This window comes from Malus domestica, chromosome 15 (assembly GCF_042453785.1).
Source record: "Malus domestica chromosome 15, GDT2T_hap1".
Taxonomy (NCBI): Eukaryota; Viridiplantae; Streptophyta; class Magnoliopsida; order Rosales; family Rosaceae; genus Malus; species Malus domestica.
The window spans coordinates 3,663,630-3,683,725 of NC_091675.1; the positions used below are offsets into that span (position 1 = coordinate 3,663,630).

A 20,096-nucleotide genomic window follows, 5' to 3' on the forward strand; every position below is an offset into this window, starting at 1 on the left:
TTTTCTGTGTCTGTAATTTCGTATGCTTTGGTCATGTCTACCTCACTAGGTTTTTGCCTTTTGGGTTTTCACAAAAATAAGAGAAAGGAAGGAAAGCTTGGATGTGGTCCTGAGCATGAAGAAATTTTTAATTATGATGAGAATAAGGATGGTACACTACGTGTTTTTATGTAAGTATGGAAAAATATATTTTTTAAGTTATTAACTTTTTGACACACATATCCCACTATTTATGTAATAACACGTAGTGTACCATCCCGTGTGACGGTCATACTAAAAATCTCTCCTGACCATGTCGGTATGTATTGCAGTCTTCCTTTTGGTATATGTATGCTTAGTGTCGTGTCGTTTAATATGTGGATCTATAATAAACACATTATGTGGATTTATAATGTAATTTTAGTGTTTACATTTGAAATTATGAGGTAATACGTAATACCTGTGGTATTGGTCGTGTTCATTATTTATATAGCTGGACTTGAATCAATTTTATCGCTGCAAAACAAAATTAAAAAAGGAATTAAATAGAGAAAAAAACTACTGCCCACCCTGATAGTGGCAGTCCGACAAGTAGTCGATCCCGGCCTCCAACCCGACATCCATCTGTCTGTCGTCCCTCCCTTTCATTTCTTCTCATTCTCGCGTATCTGTTTGATAATGATTTTGTGGTCATATATGTGCATGGTTTTGTGGTCGTGTGTTATTTGCGAATGATGCATGTTGCGTTAATGTCTGTCTCACGCTCTTAATACGAGTATCATGAGTGAAACTATATATTAGCGAAATAAGTGTACTGGTTAAGCGTTGCAAATCAAGTACTAGTGAAACTATACATATGCTACTTCCTTATGTCAAATAAAATTTAGAAATCCCTATCACCATTTTTCTTCGGCTGCACATTGTTTTTCGGTTCTTATAAATTATAACATTAGTTTGTATAATAACATGTGATGTTCAAACTCTTTTAGGTACATATAAATTATATATACTAAAACTCAGTTTCTGAACACTGTTCATTAACAATGATTTGACGAAATTGCCCCTCAGTTTCTTCTTGATCACCCGTTGGGTGGCCTCTTTTACACAGTGAAATGACCACTTTGTCCTCGCTGGCCACGTGTTCTTCATTGATGGCCTTTCCTGTTGGATTTCTCTGCTGTTTCATTCTCTGCCTTCCATTTCCTGCAATCGCTTTTTTTTCTTTTCTGCTCCACGTCTACACGTGTTGGTCATCGCGGAAAGAAAAGGGCATCCCCCATCGCCGACGAAAGCAGTGGAAAAACCATTTGCTTCCATTCGCCGATCTTAGAAAGGGCATCCCCCATCGCCGTTCTCGAGTTCTTTTCTTATTTGTGTGCCAATTGTGGTGCTCTCTTGGGGTTTCTGTACGCGTTGGTCATCTGGAAGGGAAAGAAAAATCTGTGCAACTGGGGTCTCTCACTCATTCCACTCTGTGTAATTCCACTTTTCTAAAAAAAAAAAATTACAAAATTGGCTCTCCAGGACTGGAACTGGAAGTATGAGGTACCCTTTTCTTTTTTCGGTATTTTTTTGTTTAATTTCTTTATTTCATGCATGGTGGATTTCTCTTTGGTGATTATTGAATTGCTTATATATTTGCTTGGTATTTAGGGTGATCTAATTTTTCTGGCTTTTCAAGAGCAGCGGCATGAGGTACACCTTTTTTTTTTTTTTCCTTTTCTGGTTTTTCTTTTTTTAATTTTCTAATTTTTATGTAATGGATGGAGGTGGATTCTCTGAGTATTCCTGGGATGGTGAGAAATTGGAGCTCATATGGGGCCAGATCCATTTGGATTTTGGTGTCTAATAGGAGGAAAATAAAATAAAATAAAATTGGGGTTTGTATTGATTTGGTGTTTGGTTTTATTTAATTTTTATTCTTGCATGTTTGCTTTTTCTGATTTTTCACTGTTTGTTTTGTTAGTTGAAGATTACGGTGTTCGATTGATTTCAATGGGGTGAGTTGTTAATTTGTCCTTTATTTATTCATGTTATTTTATGAATGCTTGCATAATATAGATGAAGATTACAGTGTTCGATTGATTTCAATGGGGTGAGTTGTTAATTTGTCCTCTATTTATTCATGTTATTTTATGAATGCTTGCATAATCTGTATCTCATTTCACTAACTCTTTGGGTGTATTTTTGATAAATTGTCACTGTTTTTTTTTTTTTTTGTTAATTTTTAAGTCTCTGTGTTTGTTGTTTACCCCAGACTTTGGACATCAATTTGTTCTGTTTTCTTGGTGGTTTGATGCGTTTTGTGTTGTGTTTTTCGGTCAATTGACTCAGTTCATATGATTATTTTTCATGGTTTCCATGCCATATTGGTTGAATTTATTTTAACCATATTTATTTTTGTTGCAGCCATATCTCATATAAACAACAAGTGAAAGGTTTACAGGACATTAACCAATTACTTGGGCTATTAGTTCCTTTACTTTGTGATGTCCCTGGTGTGAGTAAAAAAATGTTCAGGTACTTTATAGTTAGGAAGATTTAACGATGCCTTTTCTATGTACTTTACTTTATTATGTTTTGATAAACCAAGGTTCAGCAACAGGTTACTGAAATTATCACTTAAATATATAGCCTCCACCACAAAGTAATTTCCTAAGAAATATGTAGTACTTTGTCTTATGGGTTAGTGTTCTCTAATTTAGATTAGACATTAGGGCGAGCTTGGTAAGGTTTCTTTTCTTGATATACCTCATTTTTTTATTCATTATTTTTCTTTTTGGAATTTTTGATTTACGGATATATTCTACATTTAAATTCTCTTTTTGTGATCCTGCAGATTTTGTCTCTGTAATCAGATGGTTGATATCACTGATTGATTTCATTGTTCTTCACTTTCAAGAAGCATCGGTGTTTATTGAAGGTATATAATCCGTTTAGACATTTAGTTTCTCTTTTCTGTTAAACTTTTGTTGCTGCCTCCCCCCCTCTCTTTTTTTCCGTTTTTACCCACTTCTCTTTCACTTTTGTGCAACCCATTGTCCTCAGTTTATAATCTTTCGTTGGATAATCTGATCGCCCAATCTATTCTCAAGCGATATCTTTGGTTTTAAACTGTTCTAATCAGTTTAATCTTTAGATTGTTCAATGTTAACCCCAACATTTTATTTTCGTTCTATACCCATTGGAACCAAACTTAATTGGCGCTAAAAACGTAAAAAACCTTTAACTATACCATGAATGCAATGTTAGCCAATAAATAATTATAAAAGTAACTTCGTCGTGGGCTATAATCATATCCAGCATCGTTCCATTGTTACCAACCTTTAAAATAAAATTTAGCATCAGTATGTTTTACCTCTCTGTTTCAATCTTAACCACTAGCAGCTACAATTTTGTATTAATCACCGTTATCGATTGTTCTTAACATATGATCATCAGATCCCAATATGTCAACCGTCGTTTTCCCTACCTTATCATATGTGAAACGATTATATTTGCACTCACTTTTATTCATTGGAAACAATATTTGTGTCTCTCTCTATATCCAATTCTTGGTGCAAAATGTTTACAATTTGATCTGTTTCAGGTTCCTACAGCCAAATTGGAATCAATCTGAAAGAACTGTGTCTATTCGCCGTCTTCAAGGTATAATCACTCTCAACTTTTAATTTCTTTTTCAACATTTTTTCGTTTTGCATTTCTAAAAAATCCTTTATTCAATAGATACTGATATGGTCACTTACGGCATTAAAAAACTTCATCTTTTTTGTCAATATTTAAGTTTTTCTTATTTTTCTTCATGAACCAGGTCAGCCCATAACTCTGTAACCATCCACGTGTATAACTTATCCATTTTTATCATTGTGGTCTCAATACAAATTTACTCTTATTTTTTGAGGTGGGATTGGTCTTAAAACACAAGAACCAAAATTTAATTGATCCCATTGTTCTGTACACAAAAATTCCATCGACCCAAAAACCTCACATGGAAAACAAACGTATTCATCTCTTTTTTTTTCCTGCTTCTCCTTAGTTTTAACCTATTTTTTTTCATTTTTTTTTCACAGCATTTTTTCCTTCATGATTAGGTTTAGCACACAGTTTTTAAACCTGTTAAACCATATTCGTTTTAAGTGTTTTGCTTCGGATTTGTGATTGATATCAACTTGGTCAGGTTTTCATCACTTGCAAAGCATGTTTAGAGTAATGCCTTTAAACTGTGTCAATTTTTCAATGAAAAGTCTTGAATGCCTTGACATTTATCCATTGGATAAATTCATTACATTCTTTTGGGTGAAACACTAAAGGTCCCATACGCCAGTCTCTCTTTTATCATCATTAGTAAACTATCTTATCATTTTCAGCCCAACTTCAGCAATCCGCATTTACTAATGAAATGATTGTTTGTTGACAGTTTGACTCGAGTACCTCTAGAAAATATCTATGCATGGACCACTACTGTAACCCGTTCTCAACCGATGAACTTCAAACTATGGTGCGTATCGCGTCATTTTGCCTTCCTCCCTATTTATTCAGCTATTACATATCCAATTGTATTGATTCCTACATAACAATGTTTACTTTTCTCGGCAACCTCTTTACAATGTTTTACAATTTCTTTCCTGCTACATTATAATAGAAATGTGAAGTACAAAGTCAATTTAAAAACCTAATATCTATCTATTTTCTTAGTATAAAAACATAATATCTATCTATGTTCTTCTTTGTACCAGAAATTTTTTCATTACAAAAGTATAGCACCGCAGCAACGCGCGGGCAGCCTAGCTAGTCTCTCCTAATTTAGAGTTGCCTTGCCTCGCTGGCTCACAATTAACTAAAAGACTGGTTATGGTGAACAAAATTAGAGTGATCATTTTTACACTATTTATGGAGGTTCACTCAACTTCTTATCCCCATATATATAGAGGTAAAAGCTTATTTTATTAAACACCAACAACAAGCATACATCACACCAAAGGCCCAAAGAGTATCAACAAACAAAAGTAGGCCTAAAACACTAGAAAATACAAAATGAGCCCAAAAACAGTTAGGCCCAAACTTAACATCAAGCATCTGAGACCAGAAGCTTCAACAGCTTTCCACAGCTTTCTTCACCATTCTAGTGCCAATCAATCCATATGATTCCTTGTCCACCGCCGAGCACCGCCTCAACAGACGCCATATAAACCCTGATTCGCTACCTGAGCACAACCATAAATTAGGGATAGTCGACAACTAAGCGAGAGAAGCTAATTATCAATATGAAGCTCTTGGAAACCCATGAACGACATTGTTGGAACTGACATACAACAAAGAGAAAGTGGTGGTGTTGCACACACCCGAGCTGGTGGATGTGCTGGAAGTCTACGCACGATCTTAGTAGGATGCATGGAAGAACATCGGAGCAAGAAAGAGCCATGAAGAGTAATACCCTGGAGATAGAGGAAAAGAAAAGATCGGAGTAGAAATTTGGGAGACAAAGCAGTAGAAGCTAGGAAAACAAAAGAGAAAGAAAGTAAGAAGGAAACAGTAACCGACCCTCGGCCGAAGCTAGGGCAGGCATCACCGAGTTTTCTTTGGTTTGAACGCCTCACACAGAAACTGAAAATACCTCTCAACTTGAGAGAAAAGCTCTCACCATGGGAAGAATTTTTTTTCTCCTTCTATATAATTTGAACTTAGAAAAATACCTTTAGTTGGCAATTAAAATGTCCATTTAATTTTTATTTGGTATTCGAACTGTTATTAGCATTTTAAAAATCTCATTTTGTACATTCACAAATGTAATATTTCTAGTTATAAAAATTTTAGATTGCAAAATAAAATATTGGAATGCCACCAATAATCCTCTTTATTATTTAATACTATTTTCCAAATATTGTCCTTTTTATTTTCCCAAAAAATCTGGAGAATGACTAAAGAAGCACTGCCTTTAGTAAAAGTTTTAAACCTTCCAAACCGTTCTAGACGCTCATAGAAGAATTAGAATTTAGACGAACCTACTGGAACCCCCTGCTATATTCCCCGTGTCTCCAGAACCTTCCTTCTTCCCTTCCCGCTAACCCGCGTCCCCCACTCAACTCCTCCTATAAGTACGCATCCACCGCCCCCCTCCATCACAGCGACTAGAAATTCCTACTCAAAAGTTCACCAAAGCCTGCAAATCAACACCGAAAAGCGAAAATTCCACCCACCAAGAAGCGAAGAATGGACATCAGAATCCCCGGTTTTGATGCCCCACTCTTCTCCACACTGCAGCACATCATGGACGTCGCCGACGACGCCGAGAAGTCATTCAACGCCCCCACCCGGACCTACGTCCGCGACGCCAAGGCGATGGCCGCGACGCCAGCCGACGTCAAGGAGTACCCTAACTCCTACGTGTTCGTGGTGGACATGCCAGGGTTGAAGTCCGGGGACATAAAGGTCCAGGTGGAGGACGACAATGTACTTCTGATCAGCGGCGAGAGGAAGCGGGAGGAGGAGAAGGAAGGGGTTAAGTACGTGAGGATGGAGAGGAGGGTTGGCAAGTTCATGAGGAAGTTTGTGCTGCCGGAGAATGCGAATGTAGATGCGATTTCTGCTGTTTGCCAGGATGGGGTTCTGACTGTGACGGTTGAGAAGCTGCCGCCACCGGAGCCAAAGAAGCCGAAGACAATCGAGGTCAAGATCGGTTGAGACTTTAGAGTGCTGTTCCTGTGATTTGGGTTCTGAGAGTAATCATGCGGGGACTATAAATTAATGGTTTGCGGGTAGATTTTAGTGCTTCGTTGTAATTACTGAAGGTGTGTACGTGTTTTCTTTGTGTTTTGGTGTTCCAAGCATGTTTGGTTTTTCAGGTCAATGAAGCATATCGTGTATTAATACCTACTTCAATCTCTGTTAATCCTTTCGATTTCTGTTGGTATCTTTAACAGAATCTGTAAAAAAAATGTGCATTAGCGGAATAAATGACGCGAATAATTGAAGGGAAGTGATATTTACAATCTTATTTTACTTTTTACCCATCTTTTTAATTTTCGATCCGACATCTTAATTTTTGATTGTCAGATCTGATGAACTGAAGAAGATGAACGAATAGAAATTATCAAAAGTATATGAGAAGTAAAATAGGAGTGTATGGTCGGACCCGAATAATTGAATCATCGGACAACAAATTACACGACATCATATGAAGAACAGAATCGTAGGTTTAGTTTGTCTCAACTACTACAAAATTTTGATTAGAAGAAAGGCTTTTGAAACAATGGTGAGTTAGATGTTTCAACAACAATGGCAATGACTGTGAATGTGTTTGGAATTATTACGCCACATCCGTTGCGCATGTGTCCACGTTTTAAACAGATTGAGATGAGGTACTGCATAATTTCTCTGCCTCTTCGAGGCTTCGGTGGCGTCTCTGCCGGTTCCATTAGGCGCCTCCTGTTGGTTGCTGGAGCTCCTGGAAAACAGAGCGATGAAGAAGCCTTCTTTGTCCTCCTTCGGATCGGTCCTAATCAAGCATTCGGCTGCAAGGGCAAGATAACGGCAGTGATTGAGACGCTATCTGAACATGTTGTCACATTTTGTCAAGATTTAAGGATGCTACTTACCGCCCTCGATAACGGGGAGACCACGGCGGTGCCATTTCGGGAAGGGGGTTTCCAGTTGGAAACCATTGGATGCAGCAAGTGGTAGCACAGATTTAACGACATCTTCGTTTTCGACTTGGTTGACAGAGCATGTGCTGTAAACGACTCTCTCCACCTCCGGAACTGGCAAAAGCGGTACACACATCAATTCATATGATTGAAATAAATCGGATTATTAACGAATTGAACAAAGCAAGCAGTAGATAATTGGTATCTGAGCGACTACTGGATAGAAAGGATCAAGTTTTGGCCACGATTTTGGGATTCAGAAAACGTTTTTTTTCCCTCACATTTTTAGGTAAACAACTGATGGTAGAAACAAACTTACAAGATAAAGCATGAGCCAGTGCTTTTCTCTGAAAGGCGGCGAGCTTGTTAAGTCTTTCTGTGCTGGCAAAATCGGCACCCTGACCTACGTATTTTAAAAGAACATAGATGTTCGATCAATTCGTAACTCTGCACAAGCAGACTAATGATCTGGGAACGTTAAATAAGCTTCCTTGCATATTGAATAAGAGTTACGCACATCTTGCGACAGCGTAAATTTTTTTTTTTAATTTTTTTGTTGGTCGGATATACCAGTAGAAATATCTAATTGGGTAAAATTCAGCAATTACAAGAAGCTATCTAAAGGGCACCTGGAGCAGAAGATGGGAGCAAATGATCTAATCTTGCAGAAGCAGTCCCAGATCCAGAGCAGGAAGGATCTAAAAGAATGGCCCGGACCTGTAACATTGAATTTTGTTGTAAGCATGAAGGGAATGTATTTGAAACATTGTAAAATGCGAGTTTGCAACCAAGAGGAGAAAAGTAACGACGGTTTGGAAGTTAAGTCTTCTAACCTTGGAAAATTGAGGATCTTCAGGGTTTAAGTCTAAGAAATCTCCATGCACAACCTTAATATCTAAGCCCAAGTTAAGTCAAATGGCTTATTATGATACGTTAATGCTACAATAGCACAAGATATGATCAGCGACCGGCATAATCTAAACATTATAAACATAAACATAACGATGTATCATATTTCAGATTACTCGTTAGATTGCCGTAGTTCCACTACTTTCAAGGAAAAGAGAACAAACAGAAAGTAAACGGAAAGATGAAGGCAGAAGGATACTAGAAGCACCAGAAAGTCTGATAGTCTCTTTTAAACGTTTAACCCTTTCTTCATTCAGTTCACATGCTATCACTTTTCCCTCTCCTCTCATAAGAGCTGCAAGGTGCACAGTTTTGTTTCCAGGAGCCGAGCATGCATCAAGAACCTTCAAAGGAAATCATATTTAATTGGCGTAAACTGTGGTATAATCTTAAAACCAAAACTCAATACAACTGACGCAAAACATTAACCCAACTTAAGTTCATAATAATTAGCGATGTACAAACTTTACCGACCTCCCATCCTGGTTTCGGAGCAAGGGCTGCAGCCACCATAGAGCTTGCCTTTCCCTGTTAAAGAAATGGTTAAAACATAACTCATCCAGATAAAAGATAAATGGATCCTTCACGATTTAGACAATTTTCTACATCATCCTTCAACAAGGTTGGTTGAAATTTTAAGAGGAAAGTACTAATAACAATATTAGATAATTCTTACTTGCATAAAAATACTTCCATCCTTTATTAGAGGATGATCGTGAAGATCACTACCCGGTGGAAGAATCAACAAGTCAGGAACCAGGTCATCCTTTTGAACCTATGTAAGAAAAAAACTGTCTCAGTAACACGGCAAAGAAACTACAGAATACAAACGCATAACAAAGCACACAACACATTCTTTCTCAATGTTCAAAATTGGTCTTTGCAACACATTCATTTGATATTAGGTTATCGGCAATTGTTGCGGCTTCACATGTTTAATTCAGTAGAGATAGCCTAGTCTGATGTTTCACCCATTCCACCATAAGATTACCTCTAAATTTTGTGATGTACACTTGAACGTAATTACATTCTTACAAAACATTAACGACAAAGTTTGAGGAAATACCTGAAATTGCTTCTTTAATTCGAGTAAGGCAGTGTCAACATCCATTTTCAGAGTATTTACTCGAACATGACGAGGTATTGAGATATCTGCAACACGACAATGATGTTAGAACGAAAGGTAACATCAGTCCGCATCCTAACAGTTTAAGATTTCCCTTGGATTCTATGAAATGAACATTGCAAAGCATTCTGTTTCTACCAATTCCACTATGGTAGTATACAATTGAAGAGATGGAATAACAGGATGAAACTAAAAACACTGTAAAATCACACACCGGGAATTTCATAAAGAGCTATCAAGTCTTCAACTTTCTTCACTTTTTTCTTCACCAAAAGCCGAGCCAGAGCGGACTGCAGAGCTTCTTGGCGACGCATGAGATACTTCTCCGCATCACCTATTGCAGATGAACTCACCTGTATATAAATTTAAAGGAAACTCATGAAAAAGGCTTCAAAACTTTGAGTTTTAACGATAAGAACAAAATAAAGGGTAAAATGAATAGTAACAAGATTGCTTTTATAGTATAAAAATATGATTTTTCGTTAAAATAAACAGTATCAGAAGCTTTTCGTTAATTCAAATTTCACCTCAAAAATTGACCACAGTCACAAAATTAGGGGCAGAAAATCAAATGCTGTTTCAAGTTCATAACGAATATTACCTGACCGAAAAGGATGTCGTAGGTGACTATGTAAACCAACTCATCTTGCTTCTGCAACATCAGAATTAAGCAATTCAGTGCCTGAGAGTTCAAATTGCTTGTTATTATGAATAAAAAAGAAGACGTTTTGATACCTTCCACTTGCTATTCAGTACTTCGGCAGCATTCAAGACCTCTTGGATAATCTGAAGATCTGAAATCAGCAGGAAAATCAAATTTTCTCGGCAGCCAAACAGAAAGTAAGCCAATAAAAAATAACTTCACTTTGCATTTCTGAATGCGGTGAGAGTTGTAAACTTACATTTTAGGGTTTGGCAAACCAAAGCGAAAGTGCCTTTCTTGTTCCTGACTGAGGGACTGTAAACGAGCGACTTGATGGTGCCGACGGACCGCTTCTTGGCGTCGCCTTGGAGGACGAGCTTCAATACCTTCGCAGCCTCTCTCCGGGAGAAGTAAGCCGACCTCTCCATGTTTAAACGACGCCGGTTTTCTGACTTATCGGCGGCTGCAGGCGGCGGGCCGGCTTTGTGCTTTAGGCGCGCCATCGCTCACGGTAAGAGCACACACAGAAAGGGGCGGTAGGAAACCACTGCATATATGTAACCCTTCTGCAAACGACGTCGCTTGTTTAGAAAGGGTAAACTTGTAGGGGCAAGTTTGTAATAAACTTTTATAGAATAGGGCTTAGTAGTCCTTTACACACCCACGGACCAAAAATATGATTTTTTATAGAACTTTTCAGCCCGTCGGACATGGAGCGAAACTCTCACATGTCGTAAAAAAAAAATTCAAGTGTTTGTCCAATTAAAAAAGAGATTGTTTTGTTTCATCTTATGTTAGGACATATTGAAATATCTCTTCAAAAATAACCCGACGGGGGCTCTAGGATGCGATGAAACACTGATAGCGAAGGCTGTCGCTAAGATCAGTCATTAAGTCATTATTGATGTCTCCTATTGGATTTCTTTGTTAGTTGTGGTATTTTATTTAGTTTCTAGAAAAAATGTTGGCGAACTCATTACATTGCCATGGTTTAGGGTTAGGGTTTAGAGTTAGGTTAGGGTTTAGGGTTTCAGGTTTAGGGTTTAGTGTTTAGGGACTACGGACAAACATGAGTGTCTTGTCCTGGGGTGTCTAATATTTCATAGTTTTCATGTACGAAGTGTCCCTCAAATTGTAGCTTTGTAGCTTTTCTAATGTGTTTTTCCGCTCAATTATTGGCAGGTGGATGCTTTGACAACAAAGCGGGGTGACAACGAAGGGGGAGGCGTTAATGAGCGGCTAGTAAACCAGGTAATGCAATCTCGAACCAATTCATGCTCGTCAAGACACGATGCACACGCTCGATCGTATATTGCTCATTTGTGGATAAAGTGAACTCACTCACCGTCTACAGTCGCAGTGGCTTGTAGAGTTAGATGGTGGAAACGAGAGACGGGGTGTGTTTGTTATCTGTGCCACTAATAGGTACAACCAATTGTTCATACGTTTTCAGTTTCTATGATCCTGAATCAATGATTACCAATATGCAGGTTCTACAAATTGTTATATGTTTTGGCAGACCTGATATGTATCTTGCACTGCCAGTTTGTCCATGAAAAATCTATTACTCTATGTAATAATCCTGCTAAGTTAATAAAGCTGCTATGGCTGCTCTAAAAGAGAAACAGTTACCTAAAGATAGCCGAATCAGCGGATTTCCGTGGATTATAAAACAAACTCACTTTCAGCAAGAACAGCTTGAAATCGGACTGTGTAACAGTCAAGGTTGATAAGTTTATTCACACATGCTTAGTACCTACCCGTTAACAAACAATCGTTTCTTACTTTGATTCCCATAGAGCGGCTTATTCGATATAGTTTTTCATTGCTTGTCCGGAGCAGCAAACTAGGTTCTACTGGAAATTTGGAGAGGGCCTCGAAGCACGAAGATGAAGCACAAATATGTTACACACACACGAGTTTGTTGCAGATGCCCACTGCAGACCATAACGATAGCAGAAATTGTTGGAGAACAGGAGAAGGGCGAATTTTGTCGGGAACTCTGAAGTGTATACCTTTCTGTCCGCAGTCTACGATGTTGCAGGCTGCTTCCTCGAAAAAAAGGGTTGTGTTTGTTGGACTTGAGTGATTGGTCAGATAATTACTATTAGCGTTCTGAAAAAGTCATTTTACAATCATTATCTTCTTTTTTTTAATTTTTCTAACTAAGAAAGATTGCGTGTTTTTAATTTTTCATTTCGTGATTGGTTGCGCTAAATCTCGCCATTAATTTTTTCTAGAAAGAAATTGGTATCAAAAGTTTTGGTTAATTTGTATAAAAACAAGATAAAGAATTTATCTTTCAAAGTTATTGCTTAGCTACCCAACTTGATATTGATGTCATGATAATATGACAGTTATTCAGTGGACCCTTTGACATTGCCTCTGGAAGTTACTCACATACTTCCCAGGTTAATCCTTTCATTAAATGGCTGCCTAATTTTTGATGTCTGTCTAACATCAACTTTGAACAAAATTTTGATGCGCTGAGACTAAATGGTCCATAATTTTTGTCAACGTTATTGTTGGATGTGACGAGTTCACACTTTCCATTTTAAGTATCGTATAAGATGCGGCGTGCTCCATACATTAATGTATAGAAGAAAGGTCGAGGAAACTTACTTGTACCTTGTAAGGGGTAAATTTTTAAATTTGGACTATCAAAATGTGTGGTCGTCCGGATCTAGACACAAAAGCACCCTCTTATTTCAACCGCATCCACTAGAGATTATATCCTCCGGACCAATTACAGCAGTATATTTGGTCAAGCTTTTTCATCTGGTCAAGTTCTTGCTTCATTCTTTTTAGGTTGTGTACGGAGCCCATGTGCACATCAAATCACAGAGGCAACAGTATGTGCAACGCCAACGTAAGGAGAGGGGTAATGCTTTTCACATTTTAGTACGACTGCGAAATTAAATGAAACTAGTGGAACATAACATGCCAAACATTGAGTTCATTTTCATGTGCATGATATGTTGTGTTAATTGGTTATATAGTTGTGTGGGACATGTAACATGAAATATTAAATCATTCTTGTACTTTTGGGCTTTTAGATAGCCGAAAACGCTTTGTAGCAGTACAATTATTTTATACATAAGCATTTGTCCGACCATGTGATTATTCAACCACACACATAGAGTACCTAAATTCCCTATCTGTAAGTTTCTTATGTAAGGTACCTTATACGAGGGTCTAAACAAAACAACCCTCCCTCCAAGATAAGGATGGTACTTAATACGTTAGACCAATGACTCGGTCCCATAATATCGTATGTGGTGCACTGACTGCATCAAGTCACCATCACAATTGACTTGTATTAATATTATTCGTTTCCTTGTTATTATTATTATTTATTTTTCTCAAGTGTGAAGGATTGGGATTGGTCTAAACACGGGACCTTTCAAGTTACAAAGTCTTCCCCCAAGTCCTCCTTTGGCATGTTCCACACACTATACTGTCCTCACTGCATCTTTCATGGATTTTATTTCAAGTATTTTTTATTTTTAGTATATTTCGAAAGTATTCTATATTCTTATGTTTTTAAACAGTTATAACTTTAGTCAAATATACAATTAAAAAAATTACGATTAAAAATACTGTTCAAATAAAATACTTTACAGCATCATAGAATTTTCGTTCGTTTCAACTTAATAAATGTATGTCACTGTCTACGTGGCACTCCTACTTAGCATCAGCTTTGAAGCTTCCTTTCATTGCAAAGGAAGGTCACAGTGAAACCTCCTGCTCCTCCTTTTCGAACCAGGGAGAGATATCATATATTTAGGTCATGCTCAACGTTCAGTTTGGTCATACTTTTTGATACCTAAATGTCTGGTGGCAACTTCAGGTCAGTAGAGTCACCTGAGACTAACGACTTTTCCAACAACTCGAATTTTGAGTTTTCGGAGTACTTGATGATCGGCGAGTGGCTCGATGAAGATCCGAGTTCCGTGGCTTCGGAGTTATCTGTCCAGAATTCGGGTTTTCGAGCAAATGAAGCTGATGACTCTGGTGCAGGGAGCAGCCAACATGGATTGTCTACTAGCAGTAAGCATATAATCAATTATCCACTCACATACATATATTTGTTCTAATGCATTTCTAGCTCCAATTGTATTTCTTGTTTTTTTTTAACTTCTTTTTTTTTTTTTTTTTTTTGTGTGTGTGTCTTAGGAGGAGAGAGTGGAAGCAGCCGGGAGAGGCAGGAAACTAGAGAGAGAGTTGCATTCAAAACAAAATCAGAGGTTGAAATATTGGATGATGGGTTCAAGTGGAGGAAGTATGGTAAAAAGGTGGTGAAAAACAGCCCTCATCCAAGGTAAAAGAAAACATATAGAGTAAAAGTACAATTAACGGAATCAAATACAAATGTGTTCCTTTCCTTTTACAAAGTTACAAACGATAATTTTAACTACTCTAATCTATTGGAAGGGATTCAAACTCACATGTAAAACGACGGGCACACTGCTCTGGTTGACTTGTCTGACCTACATATGCGATTTAGATGTAACGTTTAGCGATGTTTAGACGTATTTGATCTGATAATGATATATTTGATTGCAGGAATTACTACAAGTGCTCAGTTGAAGGGTGCCTTGTGAAAAAGAGAGTTGAAAGAGATAGAGAGGATCCAAGGTTTGTAATTACAACTTATGAGGGTGTCCATAACCATCCAGGCCTCTAATTTTTTAGCATTTTTAGAGTTTTGAGGGATGAGACTTCTCAGGATGTTAAATGCAGTCTATTTCGTTGACAACGCCTGAAGTAATGGGACTTGTAATTCAATAACACTTTAGGCACAAAAAGGTTTTTTTTTCCCAAATGTTTGTTCGCGTAGTGGAGTGAACAAAGACTGCCATATGTTTCATGGAGCCAATATGTACTAAAGTTATGGCTATAAATTTCTTGTGCAAAATATCCATACTTTCTCAATTGACGGATTTTGTATCTGTAACATGTACCACATTTTGGTATTAACGCGTTAGCTATTAGTGTTAAAAACATCATGTCAATAGTCTTTTTTTTAATATGTACCACATTTTGGTATTAACGCGTTAGCTATTAGTGTTAAAAACATCATATCAATAATTTTTTTTTTAATAAAGAGCGAACATCCTGTCCTGAGTTGTGTCATGGACATCAAGAAAGCAGATACCAACTAAATGTTTCCGGTAATCAGTCAAACTAACAGTCAACGGCACACAGGGGCGTAATCCTGAGTTCGGATTCCGCTCCCAATTAAGATTGGTCAAAAGTAAAATATCGCTTGTATAAAGGAAAACTCGTCAAAATATCAACAGCAGCATTTATTCAATGAACAAAGAAATCAAAGCAAGAAGTTTCAGATTTGAAGTCTAATACAACAGAATCTATCAAACGCATAAAAACCTGTACGCAAAATGGCCCGCTTAACATCTCTATTCTCACTCTACAAACAAAAGAATCTGTACTAGGAAAGCACATCTATATATTACATGTTTACGTGTGGTTTGATGCTTTCATTCGGAAATATAACATTCGGGTTTCGAACGTGTGGAGCAATCGAATCTTTCCAGGTATATCCCGTTCCTTGGAAATGAGAGGAAATGCTCCACAAAAAATCTCTATGCTTCTTTGCTGAAACCAGTGTGGATGATCTTACAAGGGCTTTCGAGTTTGAAAGTGGAAAACTAGTGGTCTTACCCATGCCAGTGCCAAGCAACCATCGGGAGCCAGACTGCAGTTGCGTTGTGGTGCCCCAGAGCAGCCTCTTGCCTGGTGTAGTATCCACTCCTGACAGGTGGACGTCGATGATTTTAAACTGAGGGTTCCATCCTTCATCTCCTTCATTCGTCTCCCCTTTAATCTTGTCGCCATACTCCTCAAACACTGGCTCATCGAGTACGTTCTCTTTGCTATCGTTTAACGGCACACTTGACACTTTTGGCTTTAAATTGGCTAAAGCTCTCTCCACTTGAATTAGAGCAAGCATTGGAACGCCCACTGGTTCATAGTTTCGAAAGGGATCTCTAAGCTGCACCATGAGAGCAATTGTGAGGTTGTCCCCCAAAAGTCCACACTTCCGGCCAGATAAATCACTGCAGTTCGTATCTTGTGTCAAATTTCCATCGATCAAATCTGTGTACTTGGCATGATGGGCAGCAAGGATTTTCAACATTCGATCTCTGCTGTGATCTTCATCATTAATGATTGTAGCATCTAGCCTCAACCATTCGTCCAGTGATAAAGAGAGAGCCAATAATCCCTTAGCATCATCAACATGATCTCCAAAACCGCACAGTTGCAGACCTCCAGACTCGGGATATATACTTGAAGGTGCGTCTCCACCTGACATGCGGGCCTGGATTCTTAACCCTTCCAGTGAGAAAGCTTCAATTTTTTTCATAGCCAAAGGAGCAAGATATTCTAGAGATACATAATCTGACCCCATATCACTACCTCCTAATTCGGAGGAACTCAGGTTATTACAACTCCAACTAGAAGGACATCCTTCATCCTGCCTCCCGCCATATAAAATCTGCTCAAACCTGAAACAAAAACGAGAAGTAAGCCAACAAATAGAGAAATATTTCAAATCACAATACTTCAGATATAAATGTAGTTGTTGTGCTCACAACCTTTCAAACCCCACTATGTTTGGCGCCGCAGCTGCTGCCTCCCAAGCTACTTGTTGTATTGTCTTTCCCGTAATATCTTCCAAAGGCATTAGTTTATTCACCCACTCATGCAGCGTATCTCCAACCAATGTCAGATGCTGCATTATCTCGATAACATCATAACCCATTATTGCTGGTATAACAACGGGATTAGAAATTTGAATGACCAAGTTCCCACCATTTTTAGCATTTCTGAAAAGTGAAGGATTCATAGACTGCAAAATGCCTCCACCCTTCAACCGAACATAAGAACCAAAGTCTTCTCCAAGTGGAGGTAAGAGTGGCTCTTCAAGGGGGAGCTCAATTGGACTACCGAATCCACCAGAGAAGGTACAAGGAGAATTCCGAAAGTCTTTTTCATTTAATCCCCATTCTCGCATCAAAGCTTCAGTCTCCAAGCCTTCAAGAATTTTGGCCTTCCTTCTCCTTAATAGCTCACTTTCTTTCTTGTGCTCTTCTTCAGCAGCTTCAATAATCAACAACAAATCAGAATTCTCATAACAATCACCAGAATCAGAACCTGGTGAAACACAGGATCCAATTTCAGGCTGCTCTTCCTTCCAATCAAAACCGAAAAATAAGTTTCCTGAACCCAGAGCCTCATTTTCAAACTCTCTTAAAAGACGTTCTCTAGGAGACTCGGCATCACTATCAGAACTCATGCTACAGTCCATACCAAGGATGCTTAAGAAATCACTTGACACGGATTCAGTAACATCGTCCAAGCTAAGTGATTTTTTACCTGTCTTACTTGCTTTGTAAGTCGACCTAAGCTCCTTGTGGTTTCTTTCCTCAAGAAACTCTCCTGAAGAAAATGGAGGATCCAAATCTACTCTTTCTGAAATCAATTGTATATGAGTTGCAGACTCCACCTCACCCATGGCCGATCCCTTGATGCATATGCTATCTTGTTCATGTTTGCTGTCATCCACCACAACCTGGTCCACATAACTATCATGGACTTCCTTTGGAATAACCATAGTCTTCTCCTCGAGGTTCATGTCATAATCGTTAATGATCTCATCTAAATAAATGATTTCAACTGCTGACTCATTATTAGCATGACCAGGAACTTGATCAGATTGCAACTCTTCCTTCTCAGACATTTCTGTCCCCACTTCTACAATGGTAAATTCAGTATCATCATCTTCACACTCTTCAATTCCTTTAGCAAACGGAAAGTCTATATCAGTCTTAGGTCCAAGTGGTGGCACATGTTCACAATCTGACTCTGTTACACTACTCAACCTGGTCTCATCAAATGTCTGACATAAGAAATTAATTGACTTGGAGAGCTCCAACCCTCCATTCAGCAATACTTCGCGACAAATCTTCAAATCAAGAGACTGAGATGAGAAGGCAGGCCTGGGAGTTACATTACATGGCACACTCCCAACTCGCCGAAGCATCGTAGCTCCACCATCAAATGAACTTGACCCTCTTGGCCTCGTGTTCGTAAGCTCAGGAACATTTGGATTATCCCTCACACTAACTAACTTATGCTGCATCACCGAAAATCCTAAACTAACATTTAGATTAGCCCCTCTAGCCTTGCCTGAAAGGTTAAAGCTTGTTGTCCATTTACCATAACTTTTTCCCCCCTCCAGCTCCTCAAAAGTAAGCGGCAACAGCCTCGTAAGATCAACCCAGTGGTTCCCAATGTCAAGCCCTGGCGCCCCACTCAAAGAAACATAAATCAACGAAAGCTTCTCCTCATACTTAACCGAATGGTTAGCGCCATTTCTACTTCCATACACAGAACACCTATGCATCAAGGTTTCATCAAACTCAGCTACGCCCTCCACAACCTTCGAAGACCGAGTCTGCAGCACCTCACCCTTCCTCTTCCAATGCACACATACACTAAGATTATTAAAACTCACAGGCAACCCCTCAACCGAATGCACGTGAAGGTAAAAACAACAACTAAATTTCCGATTCCCCATATGACTGAGAGCCTTCAAGGGCCTCTTCCAATTCCACACCGAAGACGATTTCTTGTCCTTGTGCAACAAATCTTCCCTAACAAATCTCGGGTTCGAATCCGACAAACGGGTTTTCCCGGCAGATTTGGATCTTCCATCAGATGGGGAAAGCAAAACATTTGGTGGGGATTTATGCAAGTAAAGGGCTTTGCTTATTTCTTCAATGTCACGCAACAATTGGCCACTGTTAGAGTTCCCAACACTGTAATCTTCCTTACTCTCAGTTTTCTGCGACATCATATCCTATCTTTGCAAACAAATTAATCTAATTACTCCATGTCCAACCAAACCCACCATGGAAACTTGTAAATAATTCAACCTTTTTCTAAAATCATACAGATACTTTTGAATCACAATCGAATCAATGAAACTGACTAATCGAATCAGAAATGCTCACAGTACGAGAAATTCAGCAAAGTTGCAGTACCAGCATGGACAGGGCGTCTCTTGGCCGGAGGAACGTCGCTCGGCACTCAGTCGATGAACTCCGTCGTGTAGATTTGGATGCCTTGCTAGAGAGAGCCGTGTGGTTGGTTTTGGGGATTTTCTCGGGAATCGTGTAAAGATTTTCCGGGAAAGTTTAACGTGACGAATTTTGTAAAGGCGATGGAAAATAAAAGTTTTGTCTTCTGTGTGTTGGACGGTGGAGTGAGTAAGTTGGAGTCGTCAGAGCAAGTGCAGCGGGAGGGCTTAGGCCGCTTAGGCCGGCTCCCAGCATCCTTTTTGCCCCGGCACCCAGCCGATTCACTCCAGCCCACTTCAATAGGCCAGATGACAGCCCAAGCCAGCCTCCACGCCAGCCCAAAATGTGCTGAGTTATGGGACGGCCCATCTGATTTCAGCCTGACGTCAAAGGCCACTGAAATTTTTTTTGCGCCAAGCACATGTGAAACACGCTCACGTGGCCGCAAGTGGCTGACAGCATCGCAGAGGCAGGGCCCACTGTGCAGGCGCAATATAGGGTTTCCAGCATGGGAACACGTGGCTCATCTATGTCTGTTGGATTTCTAACAGTAAAAAAATTTTGAAATTTAAAATTAATGGCTACTGACATGGCACAATGAGGATCGTTTGATTTTCAGATCAACAATTCAGATTTTTCTACCAAAAAAAAAATAAACTGTCAGAAATTATTAATATTTTTTTATAAAG

At 38.8% G+C, this 20,096-nt stretch overlaps 4 protein-coding genes and 1 long non-coding RNA gene across 9 annotated transcripts; 3 read left to right on the forward strand and 2 right to left on the reverse strand.

The window, feature by feature from the left end:
* Window positions 1-1,155: 1,155 nt before the first annotated feature.
* Window positions 1,156-4,655, forward strand: LOC103409474 (uncharacterized). Of its 4 annotated transcripts, XR_011575917.1 has the most exons (8): window positions 1,194-1,524; window positions 1,633-1,674; window positions 1,749-1,859; window positions 1,946-1,979; window positions 2,389-2,499; window positions 2,819-2,902; window positions 3,569-3,627; window positions 4,397-4,655. It is a non-coding gene; the product is annotated as an uncharacterized lncRNA (long non-coding RNA). The 4 variants fall into 4 exon arrangements; XR_003774281.2 differs by lacking the exon at window positions 1,749-1,859 and having other exon boundaries at window positions 1,156-1,524; XR_011575916.1 differs by lacking the exon at window positions 1,749-1,859 and having other exon boundaries at window positions 1,169-1,524; window positions 1,946-2,074.
* A 697-nt stretch (window positions 4,656-5,352) lies between these two features.
* On the forward strand, window positions 5,353-6,955 carry LOC103436955 (17.1 kDa class II heat shock protein-like). The gene has a single exon (XM_008375415.4). The coding sequence runs from the start codon at window positions 6,190-6,192 to the stop codon at window positions 6,658-6,660; it is 471 nt and encodes a 156-aa protein (XP_008373637.1). The 5' UTR covers window positions 5,353-6,189; the 3' UTR covers window positions 6,661-6,955.
* A 137-nt stretch (window positions 6,956-7,092) lies between these two features.
* LOC103436954 (25S rRNA (cytosine-C(5))-methyltransferase NSUN5) lies at window positions 7,093-10,857 on the reverse strand. The gene is made up of 13 exons (XM_008375414.4): window positions 10,560-10,857; window positions 10,393-10,451; window positions 10,259-10,309; window positions 9,872-10,010; window positions 9,598-9,683; window positions 9,208-9,306; window positions 9,006-9,059; window positions 8,731-8,875; window positions 8,456-8,517; window positions 8,252-8,339; window positions 7,942-8,025; window positions 7,575-7,736; window positions 7,093-7,490 (listed from the first exon to the last, which is right to left on the reverse strand). The coding sequence occupies exons 1-13, from the start codon at window positions 10,801-10,803 to the stop codon at window positions 7,246-7,248; spliced, it is 1,518 nt and encodes a 505-aa protein (XP_008373636.1). The 5' UTR covers window positions 10,804-10,857; the 3' UTR covers window positions 7,093-7,245.
* A 3,129-nt stretch (window positions 10,858-13,986) lies between these two features.
* Window positions 13,987-15,220, forward strand: LOC103420177 (probable WRKY transcription factor 50). Its single transcript, XM_008358240.4, has 3 exons — window positions 13,987-14,350; window positions 14,477-14,621; window positions 14,867-15,220. Exons 1-3 carry the CDS (start codon window positions 14,131-14,133, stop codon window positions 14,985-14,987), a joined length of 486 nt encoding a protein of 161 aa, XP_008356462.2. The 5' UTR covers window positions 13,987-14,130; the 3' UTR covers window positions 14,988-15,220.
* A 374-nt stretch (window positions 15,221-15,594) lies between these two features.
* On the reverse strand, window positions 15,595-19,562 carry LOC103420178 (protein PLASTID MOVEMENT IMPAIRED 1-RELATED 2-like). 2 transcript variants are annotated; one of them, XM_008358241.4, is made up of 3 exons: window positions 19,372-19,562; window positions 16,921-19,187; window positions 15,595-16,830 (listed from the first exon to the last, which is right to left on the reverse strand). In XM_008358241.4, exons 1-3 carry the CDS (start codon window positions 19,375-19,377, stop codon window positions 15,774-15,776), a joined length of 3,330 nt encoding a protein of 1,109 aa, XP_008356463.2. In that variant the 5' UTR covers window positions 19,378-19,562; the 3' UTR covers window positions 15,595-15,773. The 2 variants fall into 2 exon arrangements, with proteins under 2 accessions (XP_008356463.2, XP_028949895.1); XM_029094062.2 differs by having other exon boundaries at window positions 16,921-19,191; window positions 19,372-19,507.
* Between the last annotated feature and the right edge of the window lie 534 nt (window positions 19,563-20,096).

Coding starts and splice junctions, on each gene's coding strand:
- LOC103436954 (XM_008375414.4), bottom strand. CDS start 10,803: ATGGCGCGCCTAAAGCACAAAGCCGGCCCGCCGCCTGCAGCCGCCGAT. Junction 10,452..10,559: donor GGTTTGCCAAACCCTAAAAT/GTAAGTTTACAA, acceptor TGCTGATTTCAG/ATCTTCAGATTATCCAAGAG. Junction 10,011..10,258: donor ACGACATCCTTTTCGGTCAG/GTAATATTCGTT, acceptor ATTTATATACAG/GTGAGTTCATCTGCAATAGG.
- LOC103420178 (XM_008358241.4), bottom strand. Junction 16,831..16,920: donor AACATAGTGGGGTTTGAAAG/GTTGTGAGCACA, acceptor TTTTTGTTTCAG/GTTTGAGCAGATTTTATATG.
- LOC103436955 (XM_008375415.4), top strand. CDS start 6,190: ATGGACATCAGAATCCCCGGTTTTGATGCCCCACTCTTCTCCACACTG.
- LOC103420177 (XM_008358240.4), top strand. CDS start 14,131: ATGTCTGGTGGCAACTTCAGGTCAGTAGAGTCACCTGAGACTAACGAC. Junction 14,351..14,476: donor ACATGGATTGTCTACTAGCA/GTAAGCATATAA, acceptor TGTGTGTCTTAG/GAGGAGAGAGTGGAAGCAGC. Junction 14,622..14,866: donor AAAAACAGCCCTCATCCAAG/GTAAAAGAAAAC, acceptor ATTTGATTGCAG/GAATTACTACAAGTGCTCAG.